Source organism: Thermobia domestica, chromosome 7 (assembly GCF_964235325.1).
Source record: "Thermobia domestica chromosome 7, izTheDome1.hap1.1, whole genome shotgun sequence".
Taxonomy (NCBI): Eukaryota; Metazoa; Arthropoda; class Insecta; order Zygentoma; family Lepismatidae; genus Thermobia; species Thermobia domestica.
The window spans coordinates 267,674,943-267,697,343 of record NC_137460.1 but is presented as its reverse complement, the minus strand read 5'-3'; the positions used below and the strand labels follow the sequence as shown (position 1 = coordinate 267,697,343).

At 34.3% G+C, this 22,401-nt stretch overlaps 1 protein-coding gene across 3 annotated transcripts in view; it reads left to right on the top strand.

The window, feature by feature from the left end:
- LOC145690904 (uncharacterized) overlaps window positions 1-21,403 on the top strand; it is a 122,418-nt gene extending 101,015 nt beyond the window's left edge. For 2 of the 3 annotated variants that reach the window (XM_081766326.1, XM_081766327.1), the window contains exon 2: window positions 16,913-21,403. In XM_081766326.1, coding sequence (XP_081622452.1) covers window positions 16,913-17,108 — 196 coding nt within the window. In that variant the 3' untranslated portion in view covers window positions 17,109-21,403. The remainder of the gene's footprint in view (window positions 1-16,912) is intronic. The other variant, XR_014132297.1, reaches the window with a different exon arrangement.
- The last annotated feature ends 998 nt before the right edge of the window (window positions 21,404-22,401 follow it).

Here is a 22,401-nt window from a genome sequence, read left to right as displayed (position 1 = left end):
AGATGTACTACCTCAAGTTTGAGTATTGAATTCGTATATTTTGAAAGCCTTAGATTCACACTGTGAAACGATATTCACTTGTTTAAAAATTGTATTGTATAACATGTTTAATACACCCCATCAAGTTGAAACCTTTAGTCATGCATAAAAAAGTGTTAGTTATGTAACAGATATTTGGCAGAACTTATGTGAATAGTTAATAAAAAAATTGCCGCCTTCACACTTTTTTTCACTGCCATGAATTTTAACCTTTCTCCTGATTTTAAATATTATTTTAGTACTAGCCAATGCTCTTATTTTGTTCGTTTTCCAGCCAATGATGTATGTCTTATCCACTACAAGATTTTACAATTTCGACATTTACGTTGATTATTTCACACATTCCGCTAACACCGTATCAGTTGTTCGTAAACGCAAATATTTTACGAATTTTGTAACTTTTTGAACTTGTTCATTATAGTTGTCTTAGTGTAAACATAATATTTGCGTGAACATAATAAACATAAAACTCAGAACTTACAAAACCTTAACTCATGTCTTTGAATGCAGTTTGAGTCAATTTTTTGATATATAATGATATATACCTTAGTGCATGTATAATTATGTCAGTGAAGTTTCGTCCTGTTCAACAGACTTTAGTGAGATGTGTGTCCCCAATGTTTACTAGTTTGTAAAATTCTAAAGTTAATACCAGTAATATTACTTTGTAGGAGAAATTTGCTTTGATGTATAGTAATTTTTGTAATTGTTGGTTGTTGCTCTAATCAATGGAAAAAATTTACTTGTTAGAATAGACGTATCACGCAGCAACAGTTTCCCTTGCAGCCGATCAGGAAGGAGAAAATATCTGTTGACCGGCTTTACAAAATCTCATCTGAACTGCTAACAATTCTACAGAAAGACCAGATTGAGAAAAGAATGATCATCTCTTTTACCTCAAAAAATAGAAAGAAAGAATAGTGGTTTCCATAATCTAGTGTGATATACTAATCCTCCTAAACATGATTTATTTTTTATTTAACTATTAGCATTTCGGAAAAATTAGCCTGCACAATTGTGCATGTTCGGCCGGTATTGTATATATTGGTGATTCTATCTACCTGCACAATTGTGTAGGTCAGGGCTGAAAGGGTTAAAAATGCTTATTAACAATCAGCAAAAGACTTTAAATTTTGAATAACTTACTTATCGTGAGATGAAGGAGAGCCCTAAATCATTTATAATCCTCAATTGCCATTTAGTTGAACTGAAACGTGCACAGCTCTAAAATACTTTATACGCAATCATTTTGTTCGCTTGACGAACGTTATATATTTTCACGTGCCTAGTTGCCTCATGCATTACTCCCTCAACATACTATGAACAATGGGACCTACCCATTACTAGATTACACAACGAATCAAAATTTTCTTATGTGTTTTTTTTAATAGAATTCTCAAATTTAATTTAAATTCCGTTACATAGTATTACTATTGTGTGAGTTTATTGACAAGTGCTAGTTTTATACAATATTTTCTCTCCTTTTATACTAATCAACACAAAAACAATCAGCTAAACATTAAAATGATTTGTTAGCTACGCCTATTCTATTCATATTAATCATATACCTAAAGTTCTATCTATGGCTTCATTTCAGTTGAACTGAATAAAAAATTTCAGTAAAGTTAATTAACCAAATTATTCCACTTGTATGAATATTTAACACAAAAGGAAACAAAAACTAGATATTCTTTCCTTTGTGTGAGTCGTTGAGCAATAGATAAACTCGTAAAAAAAATTACGAAAACAAAGTTTTTTAGATGTGTTTCCCGCACTAGACTTACTTTTTTCGTTTCAAACATTCATTTTTTAAAAATAATTAAAATGTGCTAACATAATACGTAAATACATATATTTATATATAATATACGAGCAAAACTAACATACTAAATATATAAAATCTATACATGGAATTAGTAAAATTCAACACTAAACAAAATCTATATGCATACCACTACACATAAAATAATTAAAATATCTATATATATACTTGTACCATACGACGTAACTAATGAGCGTTTGAATATTTTAATACAAATAAATGAGTTAACGGCGGTTAAGCCCTACGAAGCGCCATTCTTTGGGTCATTAATTGACAATTCAGGTTGTAAGTCATTCATAAAAAAACAGGTTAATGAGTTGGTTCCTAAAACCAACGACGCTGACTTAATCTCCTACAGTTGAAGCTTGCTGGGGCGCTTAACTCCCTGACGATTCGAATGAATAGCTTCTACACTTAGACCTTATATACCACCCTGGCTGCATACCTTCGGCATTCGAATCATGACACATCGGGGTTAATTTCCCAACACCTATTGGACTGTCAACATTCAGGCCTCTAGGGGACATTTTAAGAAAATAAATATAATGGAAAGGACGACCAGAAACATACCCTGGGAGGAGATTTAATGCTACAGCCCCACATTTCAATTCATCAATCATTTAATCATTAGTATTACTTCAGGCCTGCTCATACCTACAAAATTGGTAGGTTTACAAATGTAACCTTGTAAAGAGCGCAAGCCAATACTTATCTGTGGCTTACTAGCAATTGCACTTATCTTTACAGAGAATATAGTCACATCCGAAAACATTTGTCACAATCGTGAAATACAAGATAACAATAATATTAACTTATTCATTAAACCTTAATGTTGTTCAGGGTCTACTCGTACGTAACAATCTTAATATATTCTCATAACATAACCTTTAATTTTACAATATACTGCCAAACTGTCGTAGGCACTCCGTACTATCGATACATCATAGTATCTAGTGTTTATCGTAGTAAAGGGTACCTTGAATCGTAAACGGGTTTTCCTTTCTTTTTTTTCGAGACCAGTTTATGATTCCCGGCACAATAAAACAAGTGTTTTTTTTTTTCAAAAATCGAAAAAAATAACATCTAATTTACTTTCTCTAAATCCAAATCAAAACTAAGTATTATATCAAAATCGAAAATCCGAACATCAATTTTATTACTATTATACTTTTCTCTAAATATGCCAAACATTAAAAGTTAATATTACAAATTCTGAAATGTGTAGTCAATTGCCGAATCTACACATTAGCTGGGACCCAACCAGGCTCCGTACTGGTTTCATCACTTTAATTTTGTGACGAAAGTAGTGGCGTCCCTAGTGGATAATTATATTTTAACTTTCAACTCTTCTTAACTTATCGCTTTCTCTGAACTCAATTAACTTCAGGACTCATTAGTCGCAATGAATACACATTGACTTTTCATAATAGACGGCAAATATATATATATATAGAACGACGAACAAATCAACAAACAGCTTATGAAAATCAACGTTAGTTTCAATATTATACCAAATTGTGTTTAATTTACAGTATTTTGACTTAATCTTACATTACAAATTTAGCATATTTTCCCATTAGACAATCACATCAGATGAAAAAACTCATTATCTGAAGAGCACACTTATTTAATTACCCAAAATATTAACTTTATGATTAATTGTAGTTATTGCTAGTACTTCTCTAATTATGTTCGTAAATATCTCTAATTGTCTAACATTTCTATAAATGATTCATTGTATGGGGACAGCTAAATGTTAATACAAACATAAAGGAGAATGAATAAAAACTCAAAACAAAATTTCATAATAAAATTTTATTATGAAGTCTGGTTCCCAAAACTGGAAACACCTTAAAAAAATATACAAAACTTGAACATTCTAAGTAGAATTCGATACAGAAAGTCCGCATGCAAAACAGGATAGCCATACTTTTCAAAAGTGTTGGGGTATTATTTCTATTTCAAAGTCCGAAATTGCGTTCTAAATAAATTTCCTTTTTAAAATTTCCAATGCTGTCCTTCCTCTGCTTTCCACATTTATCTTTCATCTCCAAAAGCTTTAAGGAAACCATAAAACATGACATCTAAGTGAACATACTTGATTATAGAGCGATATGCATGGTTCTTGGACCGGCGCGTCAGTGGCGGTGGACACGCACTTTGAATATGAAAAGTAAAAACCTATCCTTTGAAATACGAGAGGAATAATCAAATAAATTATTAAGACTCCTTTTTTCATTCTCCCTAAAACTCAAATTCGGTATTTCTGCTTTCTCTTCTCTTCCAGGGCTTAGTCCGTGTTCGAGTGAAGTTCACGCTAAGATTTTAATTTTCCATATATGCCGGCTACGCTTGTAAGCTGTAATTTATCACGATTACGTGTACTTTTCCAGTTAGATTTTTTAATTTGCGGAACTTTTCTCCTTTTTGCAGCGCATTTACAAAATTTCGCCTAATGACACACTTTAGTTTACGACAATTGGATTTACGCTGCATTGCGATACCTGGGATAAATTTCTTTTTATTTTTGCTCTTACTATTACTATATTTCCCATGTAGTTTACTATACAATGTTCGTACGTGTTTTCGCTTAATCTTTTTAGTAGTCTTCGGAGTCGATGTATACTTTTTTTCGCACGTTTGACTCAAAATAAGATCGCCTACAGTTCGACTTTAATTTGCGTCTGGTTCGTCTGTGACCGGGGTTTAGTTTTTTTCCGTATTACGCTTACCAAAGTACTTTTCTTTTATTATCAACTTATTTGTTACTGCGCGCCTAATGCATGGTTGCGCGCTGAGAGTACGCTCCATGTGGAGGTCGACGTGGTTATCATCACATGCAAGCAACTGTTCTAAATTTTGAGCAACCCTACACTTAAATTTTCGATCTTTACTATTTCGCAATAGTGAAGCACTAGCTTTAAAATTCACACATTTCGGTAATTGAAAATTAATAAATATTGCATCTAATGTACTGATAATATTATTACGTCTGCTCATTTTAATCCTGCTGATTATGCTCCTCGAAATAGAGTTCACCTTAACTGATGTATTGACAAAACTCGAGTAGGTATCATTGGCTAACTTATTTTTCTTCCTAACCCTGGTGCTACATTTCACCTCTAAACCGGAAATATACGTTCGACTGCGTGTGCTTTTTTGGAAGTGATACTTTTTCGCTTGTTTACGGTAAACATTTCCGACCGTTTGAGTATGTACGAGACGTTCGCTACGTAAAACACAATTCGCTTCGCGAGCCTACACTCTAAACTGTGAATTTGAAATCGTTTTCTTCTACAATACTCTAAGTTGATAAAGTCGGAATGGTGTTAAAGCACTAAAACGCAACTTACGTTAGACATACACGGTTACGAAAGAATTTGTTAAATCGCAGAAAACCATTTTCCTGTGACACAAAAACGACAACACTGCAACTTCGTTACCACATAAAACCAACAATTGAACTCTCAAGCCTTCCGTGGCTTTTTCGAGAGGATGGGTACGCGCAACCTCAACGGTACAACTCATCATGTGTGAAACATCGGCATCCCCTGCCGGCAAAACAATTACATTAGAAACATAATTGTCTACAGGTACACGTGAAGATTCTACCTTTTTCGCTATCCCTACACTACATATCTCCGTTAACTGACTGTAATCGACTTTCTGGTTTATTTGGCACATATCTTCCACACTTTGGGCAGGCTCGAATTCAAGTGTATTTACGGTTTCTTTTTCACGTTGCACTTCCTTCTACTGTTGTATTTTGTTGGCTTGCCTACACTCAAACTGTGCCGTTCGCATATATTCACAGAACTCAGTGAGATATTTCTTTCATTCCACTACACTATTTTTAAACTCGGCAGTTACTGAATAAATATGATTTGCCGCGTTAACTAATTCACAGCGTACCTCAGTTAAGGAGTTATTGCATTACTTTGATATTATTACGTAAACATTCTGCTTTGGCATTCAATTCGCTCTTTCCTACTCTCCCAAATCGCTTCTGTTACAGACTTGAAATTTACCTGCTGATTCAGTTATTCTTTGTCCTACACATCCAATATTCATTTCCATTTTCTGAGCAAAGGTTTCTAATTTTTACCTTAATTCCTCTTTCAACATTGCTTGAAATTGTTCTAAAATACTTACCTGCATATTGTTATGAATAACGAGCAACTAACTTAAAATACAAAAATATAAATATCTAAGTTTAATACGAAAATAAGAAATGTGCACTTAAAACATGAAACACAAAGAATTTTGATATACAGGTGAGTTAACTGAGTGATTTTTGAAATAAACTGCCAACACTTTTCCGTTGACCATTGCAACCCGTAGCTTGAGCTTGGATGCTCAGGGAGTTCGACCCCGGTGTTGTACGCAGCCACCACGCCCGTTGCGTTGGTTAAGTTTTGTGAAGGGGCACAAGCTATTTAGCCGGTGAAGGACGATTTCTTACGGCTAGCCCCAACTAGTGAAATCCCAGGTCCGCAGACCTTGTGCGTTTAAAAAGTTATATACGCGCCCTTCAATATCAGTATTCCACTGTGGAGATCTTCTTTTCGTTACTTTGCTGAAGATTCACCTTTACGCTGCAGGACTGTTCAGCGTAACAACTGGATTCATCGTGGGACGATCCAGACAACTTTTCCCCAGTGCTGCCCCCCAAGTGTGTAAAGGGTGTGAGAGAAGAATTTTTAGTGATATCTGAATCGTAATCATATATATATATATATAAAGGGCTATATTACCCAAAAAGGGCAAAGCGTGATTTCAGCGACTAAAATTGTTATACATCCTCAGTGTTCAGTGTTGTGTCCATTCCTCTTTGCTATTTTTTTTTTAGTGTTCTAATAAATAAGTATAGTGTCATTTAATTCAGTGTGTTTTCGTTGTTTGTATGAGTGATGTTTGTGTGCGTTATGGTCTGGATGACCGTCTGATCGTCCGTGAGGTTTTCGAGACGAGACACCCGAACCTCTCGGCGCCTAATGTTCATCTCATTATTGAGACCGACGAGCATTTTCGGAAACAGTTTGTAACCTTTCTTGGAGAGGTCTTCATCATCCTGTCCAGGTAAGTTAAAGTATCAGGAAGATACCTATTGGTAGTACCACGAGCCAAGGACAGCGAACCAAACTACAGGCGGTTACACTGACTTTTGCACAATATTAGAAAAAATATTTTACACGGATGCGTATGCAAATATCGTACAATTACTGATGATAAACTAAAAAAAAATGGCTCTCACGTATGCAAACGACGATTTAGCGTGCGAAGCTCAATCCGTACAACTGGAGCACTCATAAGAGTATAACGTGTGTTTAGAACAATGCACCCCACTCGTCTTCGTGGGTGCCTTTCCGAGTGATGACCAGACATTCGTACAAAGCGCTGAAGGTTATTTTAACAAATCAAAACTTGTATATGGTCAACCGAGAAAATCCCGATTTTCACCCGTAGCATCGGGACCACATTAATGGTCCAACTAGCTTTTACTTATAACAGTGCGTAAGTAATGGATGATTGTCCCGAATGTCAAATATAAAGAAATAGTCACCAGAAATGCAGGAATCAAGTGATCAGGATTCCTGTTTCTTAACCATATTTAACCGTAAGACCGGAGCTATGCTTACTAACACAAATGTACAAAATATAAAAGTTTTGGAAAAAGATTCAAGATTGCTTCTCTATATAATAAGCTAGGTTAATAATGTTAAAAATTAAAATTGTCCTATTTCTTTTAAATTCCAAAAAACGTACCTCAGGTCGGTGATAGCCGAAATGTTGTCTTTAAGGGGTTATGTTGTGCATAGTACTTAATTTTTGTACGAAACAATGTACATTTTGATTTAATTTCGCATTTTTGCACAATAAATAAAACGGACAAACCAATACTTCCAAGGTTGATTCGGTGGTCGGATGGTTAATGCGTTAATGTCTGTAATAAAGGTCGTGGGTTCAAGTCACAGCAGTTGTAACATATTTCTTTCTAAATATGTTTCTATATCTTCAGATATATTATTAATATTTCTTTTCTCACATTTCACGTATGTTATCTTAGATCATGTGTTGATGGATTAGGGTAGATTAACCCGATTTCGTTATATATACTTACAGTTTCCAATCTTTTCTTCAAGATGGATTTCTATATGTTCACATTTGTTAAGAATTATTTATATATTTCAATTTTAGTGTTCATAGGTTAGCGATGATTAGGTAAGGATGTTTGCAAAAAATATAGTACAATGCCAAAGCACATATTTTTACACCAATAAGTTATTTTTCCTTTATTCAGAAAGTTACTGCGAGCGTGTGCTATGCAGCTAAACCTTCCACTCACTGTTAGTGCTGGTGGCAGTAGTTTTGCGGACGTACACGCATTGTCAAATAGTTCTTTTTCTTCAAAAATGACCTATGGATTATTATTCTAAGAAAATATAAGAAGTATCTGTGTTAAAATTGTATTGGTTTTATTTGAACAGGCACACGTTTTTACACTATCATTTATTCCGAAACTGGTGTCGAGTCTAGCGTAATATCACGACTATTTTTTTTAACTATGTGTTAATAGGTTCCTTCTTACTTAACTCTCTATTCAAACCTAAATTTGTTCAATTTAACCATTTCAAATTTCAACGTTTATCGTTGTACAGCGAGTATTGTAATATAGCGAGATCTATTTGTTTGCAAACGATTCAGCGTCTTAACACAATTTCAATACTATGCAATGTACCTTACCGAAAAACGAAGATGGTTCAAATTTAGTATTGCATCCAATTTCAAAAGTAATTTTTGTGTAGAATAAACGGTAAATGCTTTCATGATGCTGTTTCTTATAAATTTTTCAGTGTCCCTCAAGTAGATTCAATTTCCTCGGTTAACCGCATACTGAAACCGAAATCTCTTCAGACTAGCCATTAATTTTAGACTTAGCTAATGAAACGGTAGAATGGAACGGTAAACGATAACGAGAGGTGATTCTTCCAAATGATTCCGTGTCTATATACAACACATAATGACTGGGTAGACGCTCTGTGAAAATGGGGTGTTTTCCAAATTCTGTATTGTTGCCAGTTTCAGTACTGGTTTCATCGTTTATTGCTGTAGAACAAACACGGTAAGAGGAAAGGAGAAGCGGTTTGCTGCCAAGAATTCAGCGTCTGAAAACAACATATCGCTACTATCGTGGATATTACTAGTACTACTGGTTTCAAAATTGATCTCCGTTGAATGAACACTGTAAAGCTATCAGGAAGTGACTTTTTGCATGAGATGAAGCATCGCAAGCATAGGTTCCATCTTCTGTGTTGAAATCTTAACCAAAGCAAACTATGTTATACTAGCCACTTCCAATTTGATCATTTATCGCCATACTACGGAAACATAGGTAGAAGACGTCTTTCAAAAAAACAATGGAGCTTCGAACATAAAATGACCCTACAACACTCTACCAAAAGAAGAATTGGCTCAAATTTAATATTAATTTAGCTTTCAATAATAATTTCTATATGACATTCGCGGTAAGAATTACGGAGGTGCGTTTTTACAATCAGGTGAGCGTTCTAAGTTAAGATTCCACATTTTCCACTAAGCCCTATTCAAACCGGAGCATTTTAAATTAACCATTTGTGGTGTTAATATTTGCCATTGTAGAATGGAAACTGTAACAGACATTAACAAACGGTTTGTGCAACTGATTGAGGGTCTGTAGTTGACACATCACAACCAACAGTACGGTTGGAAATCGGAAGTTGTTGAAATTTTCTAAACTGGTAATTTCAATACTGATTTCTGTAGAGTAAAGATGATTAGAGATATTGAGATACGGTTTCGTACAACCGATTGAGCTTCTCAAGAATAGATCCATCTCCTCCGTCCACCATCTATTCAAGCCGTGAGCGTTTCAAAATATCCATTTCTGATTACAACATTATCCCTACAGAACAGAGAAGGTAACAGACAGCGTAGTGCGGCTTTCTGAAAACATTTCAGTTTTTAAATTATACATATCGTGATTACCGCAGAGCTCTCCCAAAAACACACGGTTTTCAAATTTACTATTACATCTGATTCGATATATTTTTCAACTTTCTTTGCCATAGAACAAGGAAATAACAAGAATCAGTTTCTGCCAACGATTGAGCGTCTGAATACAATACATAATGACTATTCATTATAGTCTGAAATACGGAAGTAGTTCAAATTTAATCCAATTTCAATATTTTTTTTCTTAGAGGTAGAATACTAAAATCTTTCGCGTTGCAGTTTCTTGTAATCGATTGTGCTTTCAAATAGTATGTTTACATTTTCCGTTGAAATTCAATTTAAACATGTCTTAGTTAAAATTATCCGTCTCCGGTTTCAACATTTATGGCTACAAAACGAAAATGGTAACAGGTATGTAGTAGCTGTTGTTTAGTAAGTGATTAGTAATCCTGTTATCTAATTTTCATAGATAAAACTGTATAAGATATCGAGCAGCTATTCTGCGATTGGATCAGCGTCCGAACGATACCTTCTATCTTCTTCCTTAACTTTACATTCAAATTTGAAATGCTTCAAGTTAACGATGCTTAAAGTTTTTCAACATTTATCTGTATAGAAGTGAAAGAGTAACGGATAACTAGTAATAGATATTTGAGATAGATCCCGCGTCCAAGGAACAGATTCCTTCTTTGATCTTCTTACTATATGGGAACAAATTGTTACAGATGTACTACCTCAAGTTTGAGTATTGAATTCGTATATTTTGAAAGCCTTAGATTCACACTGTGAAACGATATTCACTTGTTTAAAAATTGTATTGTATAACATGTTTAATACACCCCATCAAGTTGAAACCTTTAGTCATGCATAAAAAAGTGTTTGTTATGTAACAGATATTTGGCAGAACTTATGTGAATAGTTAATAAAAAAATTGCCGCCTTCACACTTTTTTTCACTGCCATGAATTTTAACCTTTCTCCTGATTTTAAATATTATTTTAGTACTAGCCAATGCTCTTATTTTGTTCGTTTTCCAGCCAATGATGCATGTCTTATCCACTACAAGATTTTACAATTTCGACATTTACGTTGATTATTTCACACATTCCGCTAACACCGTATCAGTTGTTCGTAAACGCAAATATTTTACGAATTTTGTAACTTTTTGAACTTGTTCATTATAGTTGTCTTAGTGTAAACATAATATTTGCGTGAACATAATAAACATAAAACTCAGAACTTACAAAACCTTAACTCATGTCTTTGAATGCAGTTTGAGTCAATTTTTTGATATATAATGATATATACCTTAGTGCATGTATAATTATGTCAGTGAAGTTTCGTCCTGTTCAACAGACTTTAGTGAGATGTGTGTCCCCAATGTTTACTAGTTTGTAAAATTCTAAAGTTGATACCAGTAATATTACTTTGTAGGAGAAATTTGCTTTGATGTATAGTAATTTTTGTAATTGTTGGTTGTTGCTCTAATCAATGGAAAAAATTTACTTGTTAGAATAGACGTATCACGCAGCAACAGTTTCCCTTGCAGTCGATCAGGAAGGAGAAAATATCTGTTGACCGGCTTTACAAAATCTCATCTGAACTGCTAACAATTCTACAGAAAGACCAGATTGAGAAAAGAATGATCATCTCTTTTACCTCAAAAAATAGAAAGAAAGAATAGTGGTTTCCATAATCTAGTTTGATCTACTAATCCTCCTAAACATGATTTATTTTTTATTTAACTATTAGCATTTCGGAAAAATTAGTCTGCACAATTGTGCATGTTCGGCCGGTATTGTATATATTGGTGATTCTATCTACCTGCACAATTGTGTAGGTCAGGGCTGAAAGGGTTAAAAATGCTTATTAACAATCAGCAAAAGACTTTAAATTTTGAATAACTTACTTATCGTGAGATGAAGGAGAGAAAGTTTACATGCTATAGATATAGTTAACATTTACAGTAGAAAGACATTACATATTTTTACACAAATAATAAAATCGAAATGTTTACTATAGGCGGGTCACGTTGCTTGCGTCAGTAATATGCATGTGAACTGTAAAACTTTTGTGAAAGGTTGGTGTATCGAAAACATTAAGATAATATTATACAATACGATACTCTAAGAATGGGCTATAATAATCCAAGCGGGCATAATTTAGTGTAAGATGATATCCAGTTGAGAAGTTAAATTTATGAGGTGTGGGACTTCGGGTTTGGTTAATCACTGGGTGAATGAGTTTGGTATATTCTTAAATGTATACTAAAGTTTAAAGTGGAGTATATACTTTATTTTTAAGCTTTAAATAATTGCTGCTAAAATCATAAAGTGAAAATTACTATGAAAACTTCAAGTGTAGGTCACGTTTGTTGCAATTAATTGACTCTTTCAGCCTTCATTCACAAATTCGCGAACGTATGCTCAGTATGTTTTACTTTCTTGTTACCAGCGAAACAAACATCTGATCACGAGGGTGCTACATCTGCAAAAGAATGTGCGGAAAAGTAAAGCTTAACTTCAACTTTTAAAAAAATGTATACTTTCTTCGAAATGCGATGGTAAAATAAGAAAAAAGATTTTCTTGAAAATCTATTTCAAATGTTACTTATTATTATTATTATTATTATTATTATTATTATTATTGTAGTTTTTACGTTGTAAGTATTTGTAAGTGTCCAGTGTTCAGTACAACATTAGACATATAGTAATACATGATTTCGTTCCTCCAAGTTTGTGTTTGAAGATGGTATATTATGTATGACGCCGTTAAAGGTACGCAGATATACATAGTGAAGAGCGTCCGTAAGTGTTTTTCCGTGAGTATTGCATTGTAGTAACGAGGGAATGAAACACGTAATATAATGTGAATTACGGAGTAAGAAATAGTGGTTCTGAGATATTTTTTCCCAAGAAGTACGTAGATATACCTCTCCATGTAAGTTCATATAAGTAAACAAGCACGTTCGGAAAGGATAAAGACGTTGTTTTTAACAGAAATGATGTAAATACTTTGTTTCCCAGTAAATGATTATTTAAGTCTTATACTACGAGCCTTTTTGCTGTTTTTGACGTTGCTCTTGTTTAAATATCTAAAGAAGTTTATAAGTTGATATGAAGTTTATAGCTTAATTTCACAATATCCCCTTGAAAACGTACTTTTTCCATAATTCTTTTAATGTTAGTAAAATTGTTATCACTTGAGTGCATCAGGCAATGCGTGATGAAGTTTTGTACATTGCATATTAAATTTATATCATAGTAAATTTATGTATTATGAAATTGCGGAAATCGCCCGTTTTCATCTCATATATCATAGGTCACTTCTTCACTGTTATAGCCTAAAGACACCTAAGAATAATCCACTCACCATTTTAGTGTAAAATTTAAATCTGTTCATTTACTCGTAGAATCTTCATTCTGGGAACAGTAACGTAAAAAAATATAAAAAGTTTTCTAAATGGGTTACATGCAGACATGTAAAATTTAATTTCAATCGATTCAGCCATTTTTCTAGTTAATACCAGATTAGGTTGATGCCACATGTTTTGAATTGAGGTATAGTATGCAGATTGCTCGTCTTCTCTCTCTTGAATGTTTATTTCCGAAAACAGTGCTGCACACGACACTTTTCTAAAAGTAAAAAAGCTAGTGTGCCAAGTGTCCTTTCTCTAACAAGAGAGACCATTCAGATTATAATATTTGACATACAATTTTAATCCTCTTCCCGAATAGCATTTCTGCGAATAGCATTACAGCAAGTTATGTTGAAAGCACAAACAAAAAACCTAGTAATAATCTAAGAGTGACGAAGGTGCTAGTGGTTGTCCATATTACCTTAACGTGGAATTCTGGAATCATTATTTATCTATTTCAAATAAGAACATAAAGATTACAAGAAATTGAAAACTCTATGCTTCTCAAAAGTATTTATTTTATTACAATGTATCAGATGTTAGTATGTAGCTACATATCAATGTACGCAAAATTTTACTATCTCAAGGTATCAGACTATATAAAAACGCAACCAGAAATTGGTATACTTAGTGAAATCACATATCTTGTACAAAATTTTAAAAGTTGTTATATCGTCCCTTTGTTTATTTGTACTCATAGTGACAGTTTCTTGTAGCTGCAATTGCAAAAATTTCTTTCTTTTTTTAAATTTTCTGGCACAAAAAGTAATAATGTTAGTGACAACGTATCTCTATTTTCACTTATAATAAATGTTTATTCCATATAGCCCAAAATAAGTACTTTGGTATGTACCTGAGTTAACTCTGATATCGTATGTATCGTGACGTACATAAATCTTTGACCAGGTAATGGCGGCTGCTTTGAAACAAATGCAAAGTGTCTGAATTAGATCTGCCATATCTGTAGTTTCGTGTGAAGAGAATTCATACTTCTGGGTCATGATCGTAGTGGGTCATGTTGGTGGTAGGTCGCAGTAGGTCGGGTGCTGTTGACCCACGATCGACTGACCAACCGACTCAATGACCAACTCCAACTCTGGCACTTTTCAGAATATCCGTACAGATTTTATAGAAGTTCCAAACGATATGTAATGCTTACATTTTAGGTTAAGGTATTGCTAGTCTGCTGTTTCATTTTTGAATGGAATTACGATTCGTCGTGATTTTTCTATATATTGTTTTTGTGAGAAAACGTTAATGAGCAATAGAAAATATAACTGTTTTTCGATTCGGATTGGTTTGGGTTAACAGCTTGAAAATGAAATCACTTAATGTCCAGCGATTATACCTGTTAGCAAGTGAAAACTATGATGGAAGCAAGTGAATTATGTTGGACGAATTGCTGGAATGAGGAATTGGGAGTGTCCCGAGAAAACCCACGAGCATTATGTTGTCCGTCTCAAGCTTACTTTCCTTCGGAACGAAAGAGGCACCCCACCCATCTGATTGTTTAGTAGGCGGGGTCTCACTTTCGATTCCAAGTGGGAAAGCCTTTGAAATATCAAATGCCCTCGATGTATCCCTGTCGTTCAAGGTTATTGAAATCACCTGGAAAACGAGAATAACCGAATATAACAGAGATACTTTCCGTCTTTTTAAAATTTAATCTTGAATTATCTGAACTGCTCTATTTTATCATGACCAAAATCAGTGATTCATGGTTAATAGAACATTGGATTCGTATACGTTTGCATTTCCTACATAGACGAGTGATTCTTGACTCTTACTTAAAAGAGCGGTCTTATGGTAGTGGCTTGAGCATTCGCTTTGTGTGTTAGTGGTCCACGGTTCGATTCTCCGAAGATATTTAGAAAAAAATTATAATTTAGAATGTTCATGTTTCTGATGTATAATAAAATGAAGAATTGTCAATTTCTCTCATTCTTACAAGTTAAATTTGAAACGATTTAGTTCAAAGGAAAAAGTAATTACATGACGTCACAGTGTACAATCTCGATTTCTACTGCCTGAAAACTTCGCTTGTTTCTCAAACAATTCATGAATAGAAACAGGTAATTCTTCAGGCTTAGTATGAGTCACAAATTTCCCTGGAACGCCATTGTATAATTGTTACTAAATGTTCTTCCACCCTTACTAGAAATAATAATAATATTTTGGTTCGGCATTTGCAACAAGTTGCATATATTCTCTCAAGTAAAATTGATGAATAATAATTATTCCTTTTTGTATACTTTGATAATAATAATAATAATAATAATAATAATAATAATAATAATAATAATAATAATGCTAATAAAAGTTTTAAAGTTGCCCTAAAGTTTGGCAAAACTTCCTTAACCTAGGTGTTTCGGGGAAGGGGTTCCGTAACTTCATGTAACACCTCTACAGCTACTCAAATTTAAACGAAAGCTTTCCGCTAATATTTCGCGTAGAAAATATCCTACTGTACGTTTTCAAGAAAATAACTGTATTAAAAAGAACTGAATATAATTGAAGACTAAAGCTTGTAGTAAACTTACTTGTGGAGTTTCCAGATGTAATTATAAAAGTTTGCTCCAAAGTATATACACAGACCATAATTCAGAGAGCTATGAAATACAAAGTAACAAAATAATGTATGAGATTCAGTCTACAGAGCAATTGTTGCTTAAAGGGTGGTTTACACAATTTCGAGAATCGAGATATGACGAGAAATGTTTACAATACTTTTTGTCTCGTCTCGATTCTCATCTCCAAAGCATGACGATAGTGTGACTTAGCGTTGTCCCGTCTCGAACTAAAATGTTAAGTCTCATCCCGATTTTGTCTGGTTTGTTTTAGAATCGAGATTAGAAATTCGTCTTTTCATGGGCAACATTACACAAAACCGAAATATTTTTTTGATTACTATCACTTTTCTGCTTGTAACGGTATGATCTGAGCGATAATAAATTTTTAATTTCTAAATATTCTTCGAGATATTTATAATTATTACTAGTATTATTCCTGAAAATTTGATATTTCAAGTGTTGAAACAAACGACTATTCAAATATTTGAATGTAATAAAGCGTGTGTTATCGCCATCAAAATTCCTTAGGTAAAAAAAAAAACAAAAAAACTAGACGTGTATTCGATTGAAGAATCTCCAGATTACTGGTTAAGCGCCTAGACTTCTGAACCACGATCACCACGATGTAAATGATGCGTCTTTAGTCTGGTTACGTTAAGTTACTCTGCCTCACGTTGGAAAGTTATATATTATTTTTTTTCTTCATTTCAAAATGCCTTTCGTGTTCTCTTATGATGATATAAGTCTCTTATGATGATATCTGGCAGATCTAATTCTCATGCTGTGCATTTGTTTCAAAGCAGGCGCCATTATCAGGTCCAACACCTATGACCGCCACGATATAAATGATTGTTCATTTTGATATTGTGAAACAAACTATAGCCTTTTATTTTGAGAATAGAGAGATACGGAGACTTCTCAGTGGTACTACATTTCATATTTCTACAATATTTCATGTAATAAAATAAATTAAGCGTAATTTTATAACGAAATATAGCGAATGATTATATTTGTTGGTGCTACTGAATCATTATTTTCATTCACATTTCTTTCTTTGTTGAATTCTTCACAGGTGCGACAACGTATTAGCTTTCCACGAAGAAGAGAATGCGTTTATTACATCAAAGGAAGCCACTTCTATTTCAGATGAGGAAACTCATACCTCGATGCAGTTTAGTCAATCACGTTTTTCAAGACATATGCTGACACAGGAAAATGAAAGGCGTCATACGTGCCGAAACAGTGATCAACACTTTTGTCAAAGTTGAACTTTGTCGAGCGGTACGTTAGTACATACAGGTGATAAAATATGCACGTACGGAGAGTATGGAAATGAATTTAGTGTATGTTCAAGTTTGGCTACGCATATGTTAAATTATACAGGGGCAAGGTTACACATATGCCAAGAGTGTGGTAAGGCGTTTAAGCAACGTTCATATTTGGCTACACACATGTTAATCCACACAGGCGTAAAACATCACACATGCCAAGAGTGTGGTAAGGGATTTATATATCGTTCAAGTTTGGTTAATCACATGTTAATCCACACAGGACAAAAACATCATACATGCCAAGAGTGTGGTGAGTCATTTACGCTACGTTCAAATTTTGCTACACACCTGTTACTCCACACAAGAGAAAAACGTCACAAATGCCAAGAGTGTGGTAAGGCGTTTAAGCAACGTTCATATTTGGCTACACACATGTTAATCCACACAGGCGTAAAACATCACACATGCCAAGAGTGTGGTAAGGGATTTAAATATCGTTCAAGTTTGGTTAATCACATGTTAATCCACACAGGACAAAAACATCATACATGCCAAGAGTGTGGTGAGTCATTTACGCTACTTTCAAATTTTGCTACACACCTGTTACTCCACACAAGAGAAAAACGTCACAAATGCCAAGAGTGTGGTAAGTCATTTACTCTACGTTCAACTTTGGCTAGACACACGTTAATTCACACAGGAGAAAAACGTCACACATGCCAAGAGTGTGGTACGGCTTTTAAACTTCGTTCATATTTGGTTAGACACATGTTAATCCACACAGGAGTAAAACGTTACACATGCCAAGAGTGTGGTACGGCTTTTAAACTTCGTTCACATTTGGTTACACACATGTTAATCCACACAGGAGAAAAACCTCACACCTGTCAAGAGTGTGGTAAGGCGTTTAAGCAACGTTCAAATTTGGCTACACACATGTTAATCCACACAGGAGTAAAACATCACACATGCCAAGAGTGTGGTAAGGGATTTAAATATCGTTCAGGTTTGGTTACACACATGTTAATCCACACAGGAGTAAAACGTCACACATGCCAAGAGTGTGGTACGGCTTTTAAATTTCGTTCACATTTGGTTACACACATGTTAATCCACACAGGAGAAAAACTTCACATTTGCCAAGAGTGTGGTAAGGCGTTTAAACGACATTCATATTTAACTAGACACAAGTTAATCCACACATGAGAAAAAGCTCATATATGTCAATAGTGTGGTAAGTTATTTAATCAACGTTCAAATTTGGCAAAGCACATGTTAATCCATACTGGAGAAAAAGCTCACATATGCCATGAATCTGGTGGGTCGTTTAATCAGCGTTATAATTTGGCTACACACATGCATATGCACAGAGGAATAAAACATAACACATGCCAACAGTGTGGTTAGGCATATAAACGGCGATCACATCTTGCAACACACATGTTGATCAACACAGGACCAGAACCTCATACGTGAGTAGATGTGGAAAAAGATGTAGTCTGCGCTTAACCTTGCAAGGCATTTCAATACATAAGTGAAAAATCAAAGAGGTGCGTTGAGCGTAGCATGGCATTTACTCAAGGTTCACATACAGCAAATTAAATACTAATCCACACAGGACTAAATCTCACACACCCGGAGAGTTTAGAAAAACATTTACCTGCAGTTTACATTTGGTAAATCGCATGACAAGACACAGTTCAATAATCACACACGCGAAGGTTGTTCAACAGGATCTTGTTTGGAATCAGCTTTGACAGGACATGTAACTGGACATAGCATATAGAAATAAATTGACCTCACACACATGTTGTTAAGTCAAGTTTTGGAAGAAATTTTAAATTCACGATAAATACCCTGCTAAAAAGGTCTTCACTAGAATTAAGTTTAAAGGAATCAGACCACATTAAGCCCATCAAATGTCGTATCTGCCCTTTGTAATGGAATGTGAGTTTTGGAAGACAAGTTGTTAAGTCCGTATTTTAGATGCAGATATCACGGGAAATTGATTCCACATCTACTGTACGAATCGCTCTTCTGCTTTGCCGCTATAGGGATTGCTGCATAGTGTGAAAGTGGCTGACGCCGACCAATATTCGAGTGACGATTCCACAAATGAACATTTATCTAAAGATAAAGACTCCAAATATACCGCTTCTTGAGACTTCTTATATGTAAGGGAGTTAAGGTAAACAGTTTAAGCAACATCGATAATCAGGGTGCACCTTCCTCATCAGCTACAAGTGTAGATCCAGCGGGAAAACATGTTCCATGTCTATTCTAACACGAGGAATTTTTTGACCTTTCCGTTTGGGCTGCATCTTGCTCGCCGATACGTTGTTGCGCCTTTCCGTTTTCACCGAATTTATTTATATTTCCCGTTTCCAGGACATTCTTTCATGATCATTGACAGAAATTTTGGGGAAATTGAAGATAAGAAGCGATCAAAACCTCAAGTCCTCGTCCCTTCCACATGAGTTAAACTGATCAGACAAACTTTACGTTAATATCGTATTAAGGTTGTATGTGTTAAAAAATGACTCACTAACAATAGGGAACATGATTGCACTGCAATTGTGTTCGTCTTTGATTTCAAAGCGATATTAATAGCATTCTTATCCAGTGTTAATGACTTTACCGGATTTCGTGCTGTATGTTCGGAAAGAGGGTGTGTATAAAAAGTTCGTCACATAGTATCTTCCACTCTTTCTCGCTCACAGTCGTTTCTGAAGAGCGGGATGATGATATAAAGTGAACGTTCATGTGGATTGTTAAAAATAAAGTTCGAAGCTATGTTTCGTATTCCATGCCTATTTTTATTATGTACTCAGATGTTGTTGAGTATAGACTTACCAACTTTTCACTCGTTTTATAAGAAAAGTTGTTAAATCAGGTTTTAAACTTTATTCAAAAACGTTCTGTTTATCTTATAAGTATCTGGTACTGTAAGGCATCGCATACCTGTCAAAATGAACCAGCACACAAAAGTTTAGACCATTGTATTAATATATCTGTATTGCAACACATTTCTATAAAATTTAACACTAGAAGCACCAGAAATTTTCCACCCTAGAAGCACCAAGCTGTTTTTTAAACCTCTCATGAAAATTTCCAGTTATGAGTATTGAATGACGTTACATATCTTGTTATACGTTACCATTTTATTTAACTAAGGTTGAAAACTATTCAATACAATAGTACATGATCATGGGTGCCGGAAGGTGGGGGCAGGGTGGTGCCCCCAGCTCACGAAAATGTACTCCCATGCGCAAAAAAATTGCGCGTATACTGTAACTCAAGATTTTTCGCATTTATTCCATTTTCCTTACGTTTATGGGTAAAATTCAGTTATTAGTATGTGGAGATAATAGAAACCAATCCATCTAAGGAGATATTTCCAAAAAATATAATAAAATAATAAAAAAATAAGAAAAAAACCAAAATTATGCTCGGTTTTGTGTATACTGGCAACGATGATTTCAAGGGATTTGTTCAGTAGCAGATCTCAATTGCGGAGGGAATTCAGTAGGGGAGTCAAGGAGTTGGATCAAGGAACTGGATAGTGGACTAAAATGTTGCATTTATTGGTTAAAACCTAGTGTGTAGATTGCCTGCCAAATATAAATTAGCTTCTGTAACTAAGATGTCGTACGAAAATATAGAATTAAAGAGAAAAACTCTTATCTTAAGGTTCGAAGCGATACGCACCATGGTTATGAACATTATTTCTTAAAAAAAAAAAAAAAAAAAAGCCAACACAACGTAGCCTCCGTGGTTAGGTGGGTAGAGTGGCGGAGTCGTAGTTATTTTATTATTTTGAAACCACATCGAATCCCATCCCATCCTAATTTTTTTTTACAAAACATTATAAGAAGTGTATAATTTTGATGTTAATAAGAACCAAAACAATATAATAAGGAAATAATTTATTGATAGTATCCTTTAATCGAAGTATTTATTCAGTATTAGAATACGTGTACTATTGGAAACAGTTATTGTTTTTAGTTTATAGTTTTGTATGTTACTTCCCGTTCTTGAACAGCAGACAACTAACTCACTTCGGGTATGTGTGTCTGGAACAGGAAAACATACGCACCTTGACAATCTATCCAGTGTTATCCCTTGTTACATCGACTTGATGTTAAATTGTTTATGTGTGTGTGTGCTTGTGTTTTTTGCTTTTTAGAGTATTGACTTCCTCTCTCTCTCTTTTTTATATCCACAAGTGCAAGAATGCTTTCGTTGAACGTAACTAAATTATACAGATCTATGTATGCGGAACACGAAAATTTCCGAAAGATAGCATGAATATGAACGATAATCATACCATATTTCTACATTATATAGTAGCGTGAAAAACTGATATTAAAATGATATAACAAACAGGGATAAGCTTTTTTTCTAGCATGGCAACACATTAAACGTAACTCATTAAATTTTGGGAATTACCAATTATCACCTTACGTGTCGTTGTATTCCTATTCTTTTTCACGTTCAAGCGACGAAAGAAGAAATTGTAATAATAGTGATAAAAATCGAATTCGAGATTTCAATGAATTCAAGTTTCACGCCCCCACATATCGAAAAAGTGATTTTGATGTCTGTCCATCTGTTCGTTTGTCGGTTCGTCACGCTTTTACATGCATTCAAATAGAGGCCATACTGTTCGACGTGTCTGGACCGAATTCTAGATATGAAGTTTTATAACACTTTATCGTTTCGAATTCTATATCCTCCGACACCTAAAAATTAGGGTAGTTTACTGAAGAATGAAAATTTAAAATAAATTGTTTCAAAAACAGCTGTAAAGATTTTGCTTTTTTTTTTTTTTTTTTTTTACAAATATAGTATGAATCATTACTCTGAAAAAAATACATAAGTTGTAATTTACCGTATGGGATGCGTTTTTCCGAACATTTTTCTCAATCACATTTCATAAATAGTTGTATCATTAATAACCTAACAATATGACACAACTCGTTCATCCTGTAAGCATTAAGAAGGGGTAGTTTACTCTTCTCCGACGATTTTCCTATTAACGCCTGACGCAATTTTGTTCATATTTCATAAATAAATGTTACATAAATAACTTAACGATATGGTATAATTCCATCATTCTAAAAAGCTAGAAGTGGTATATAACTTTTCGGGGCAATTTTTACCGTACGATTTTGTCGAGAATGACTGGCAATTTGTTCGTATTTCATAAATAGCATAACTCGTTTGTCCAGAAAAGATACACAAGGGATATTTTATTCTTGGGGATGACTTTTTTGACGATTTCTCAGCA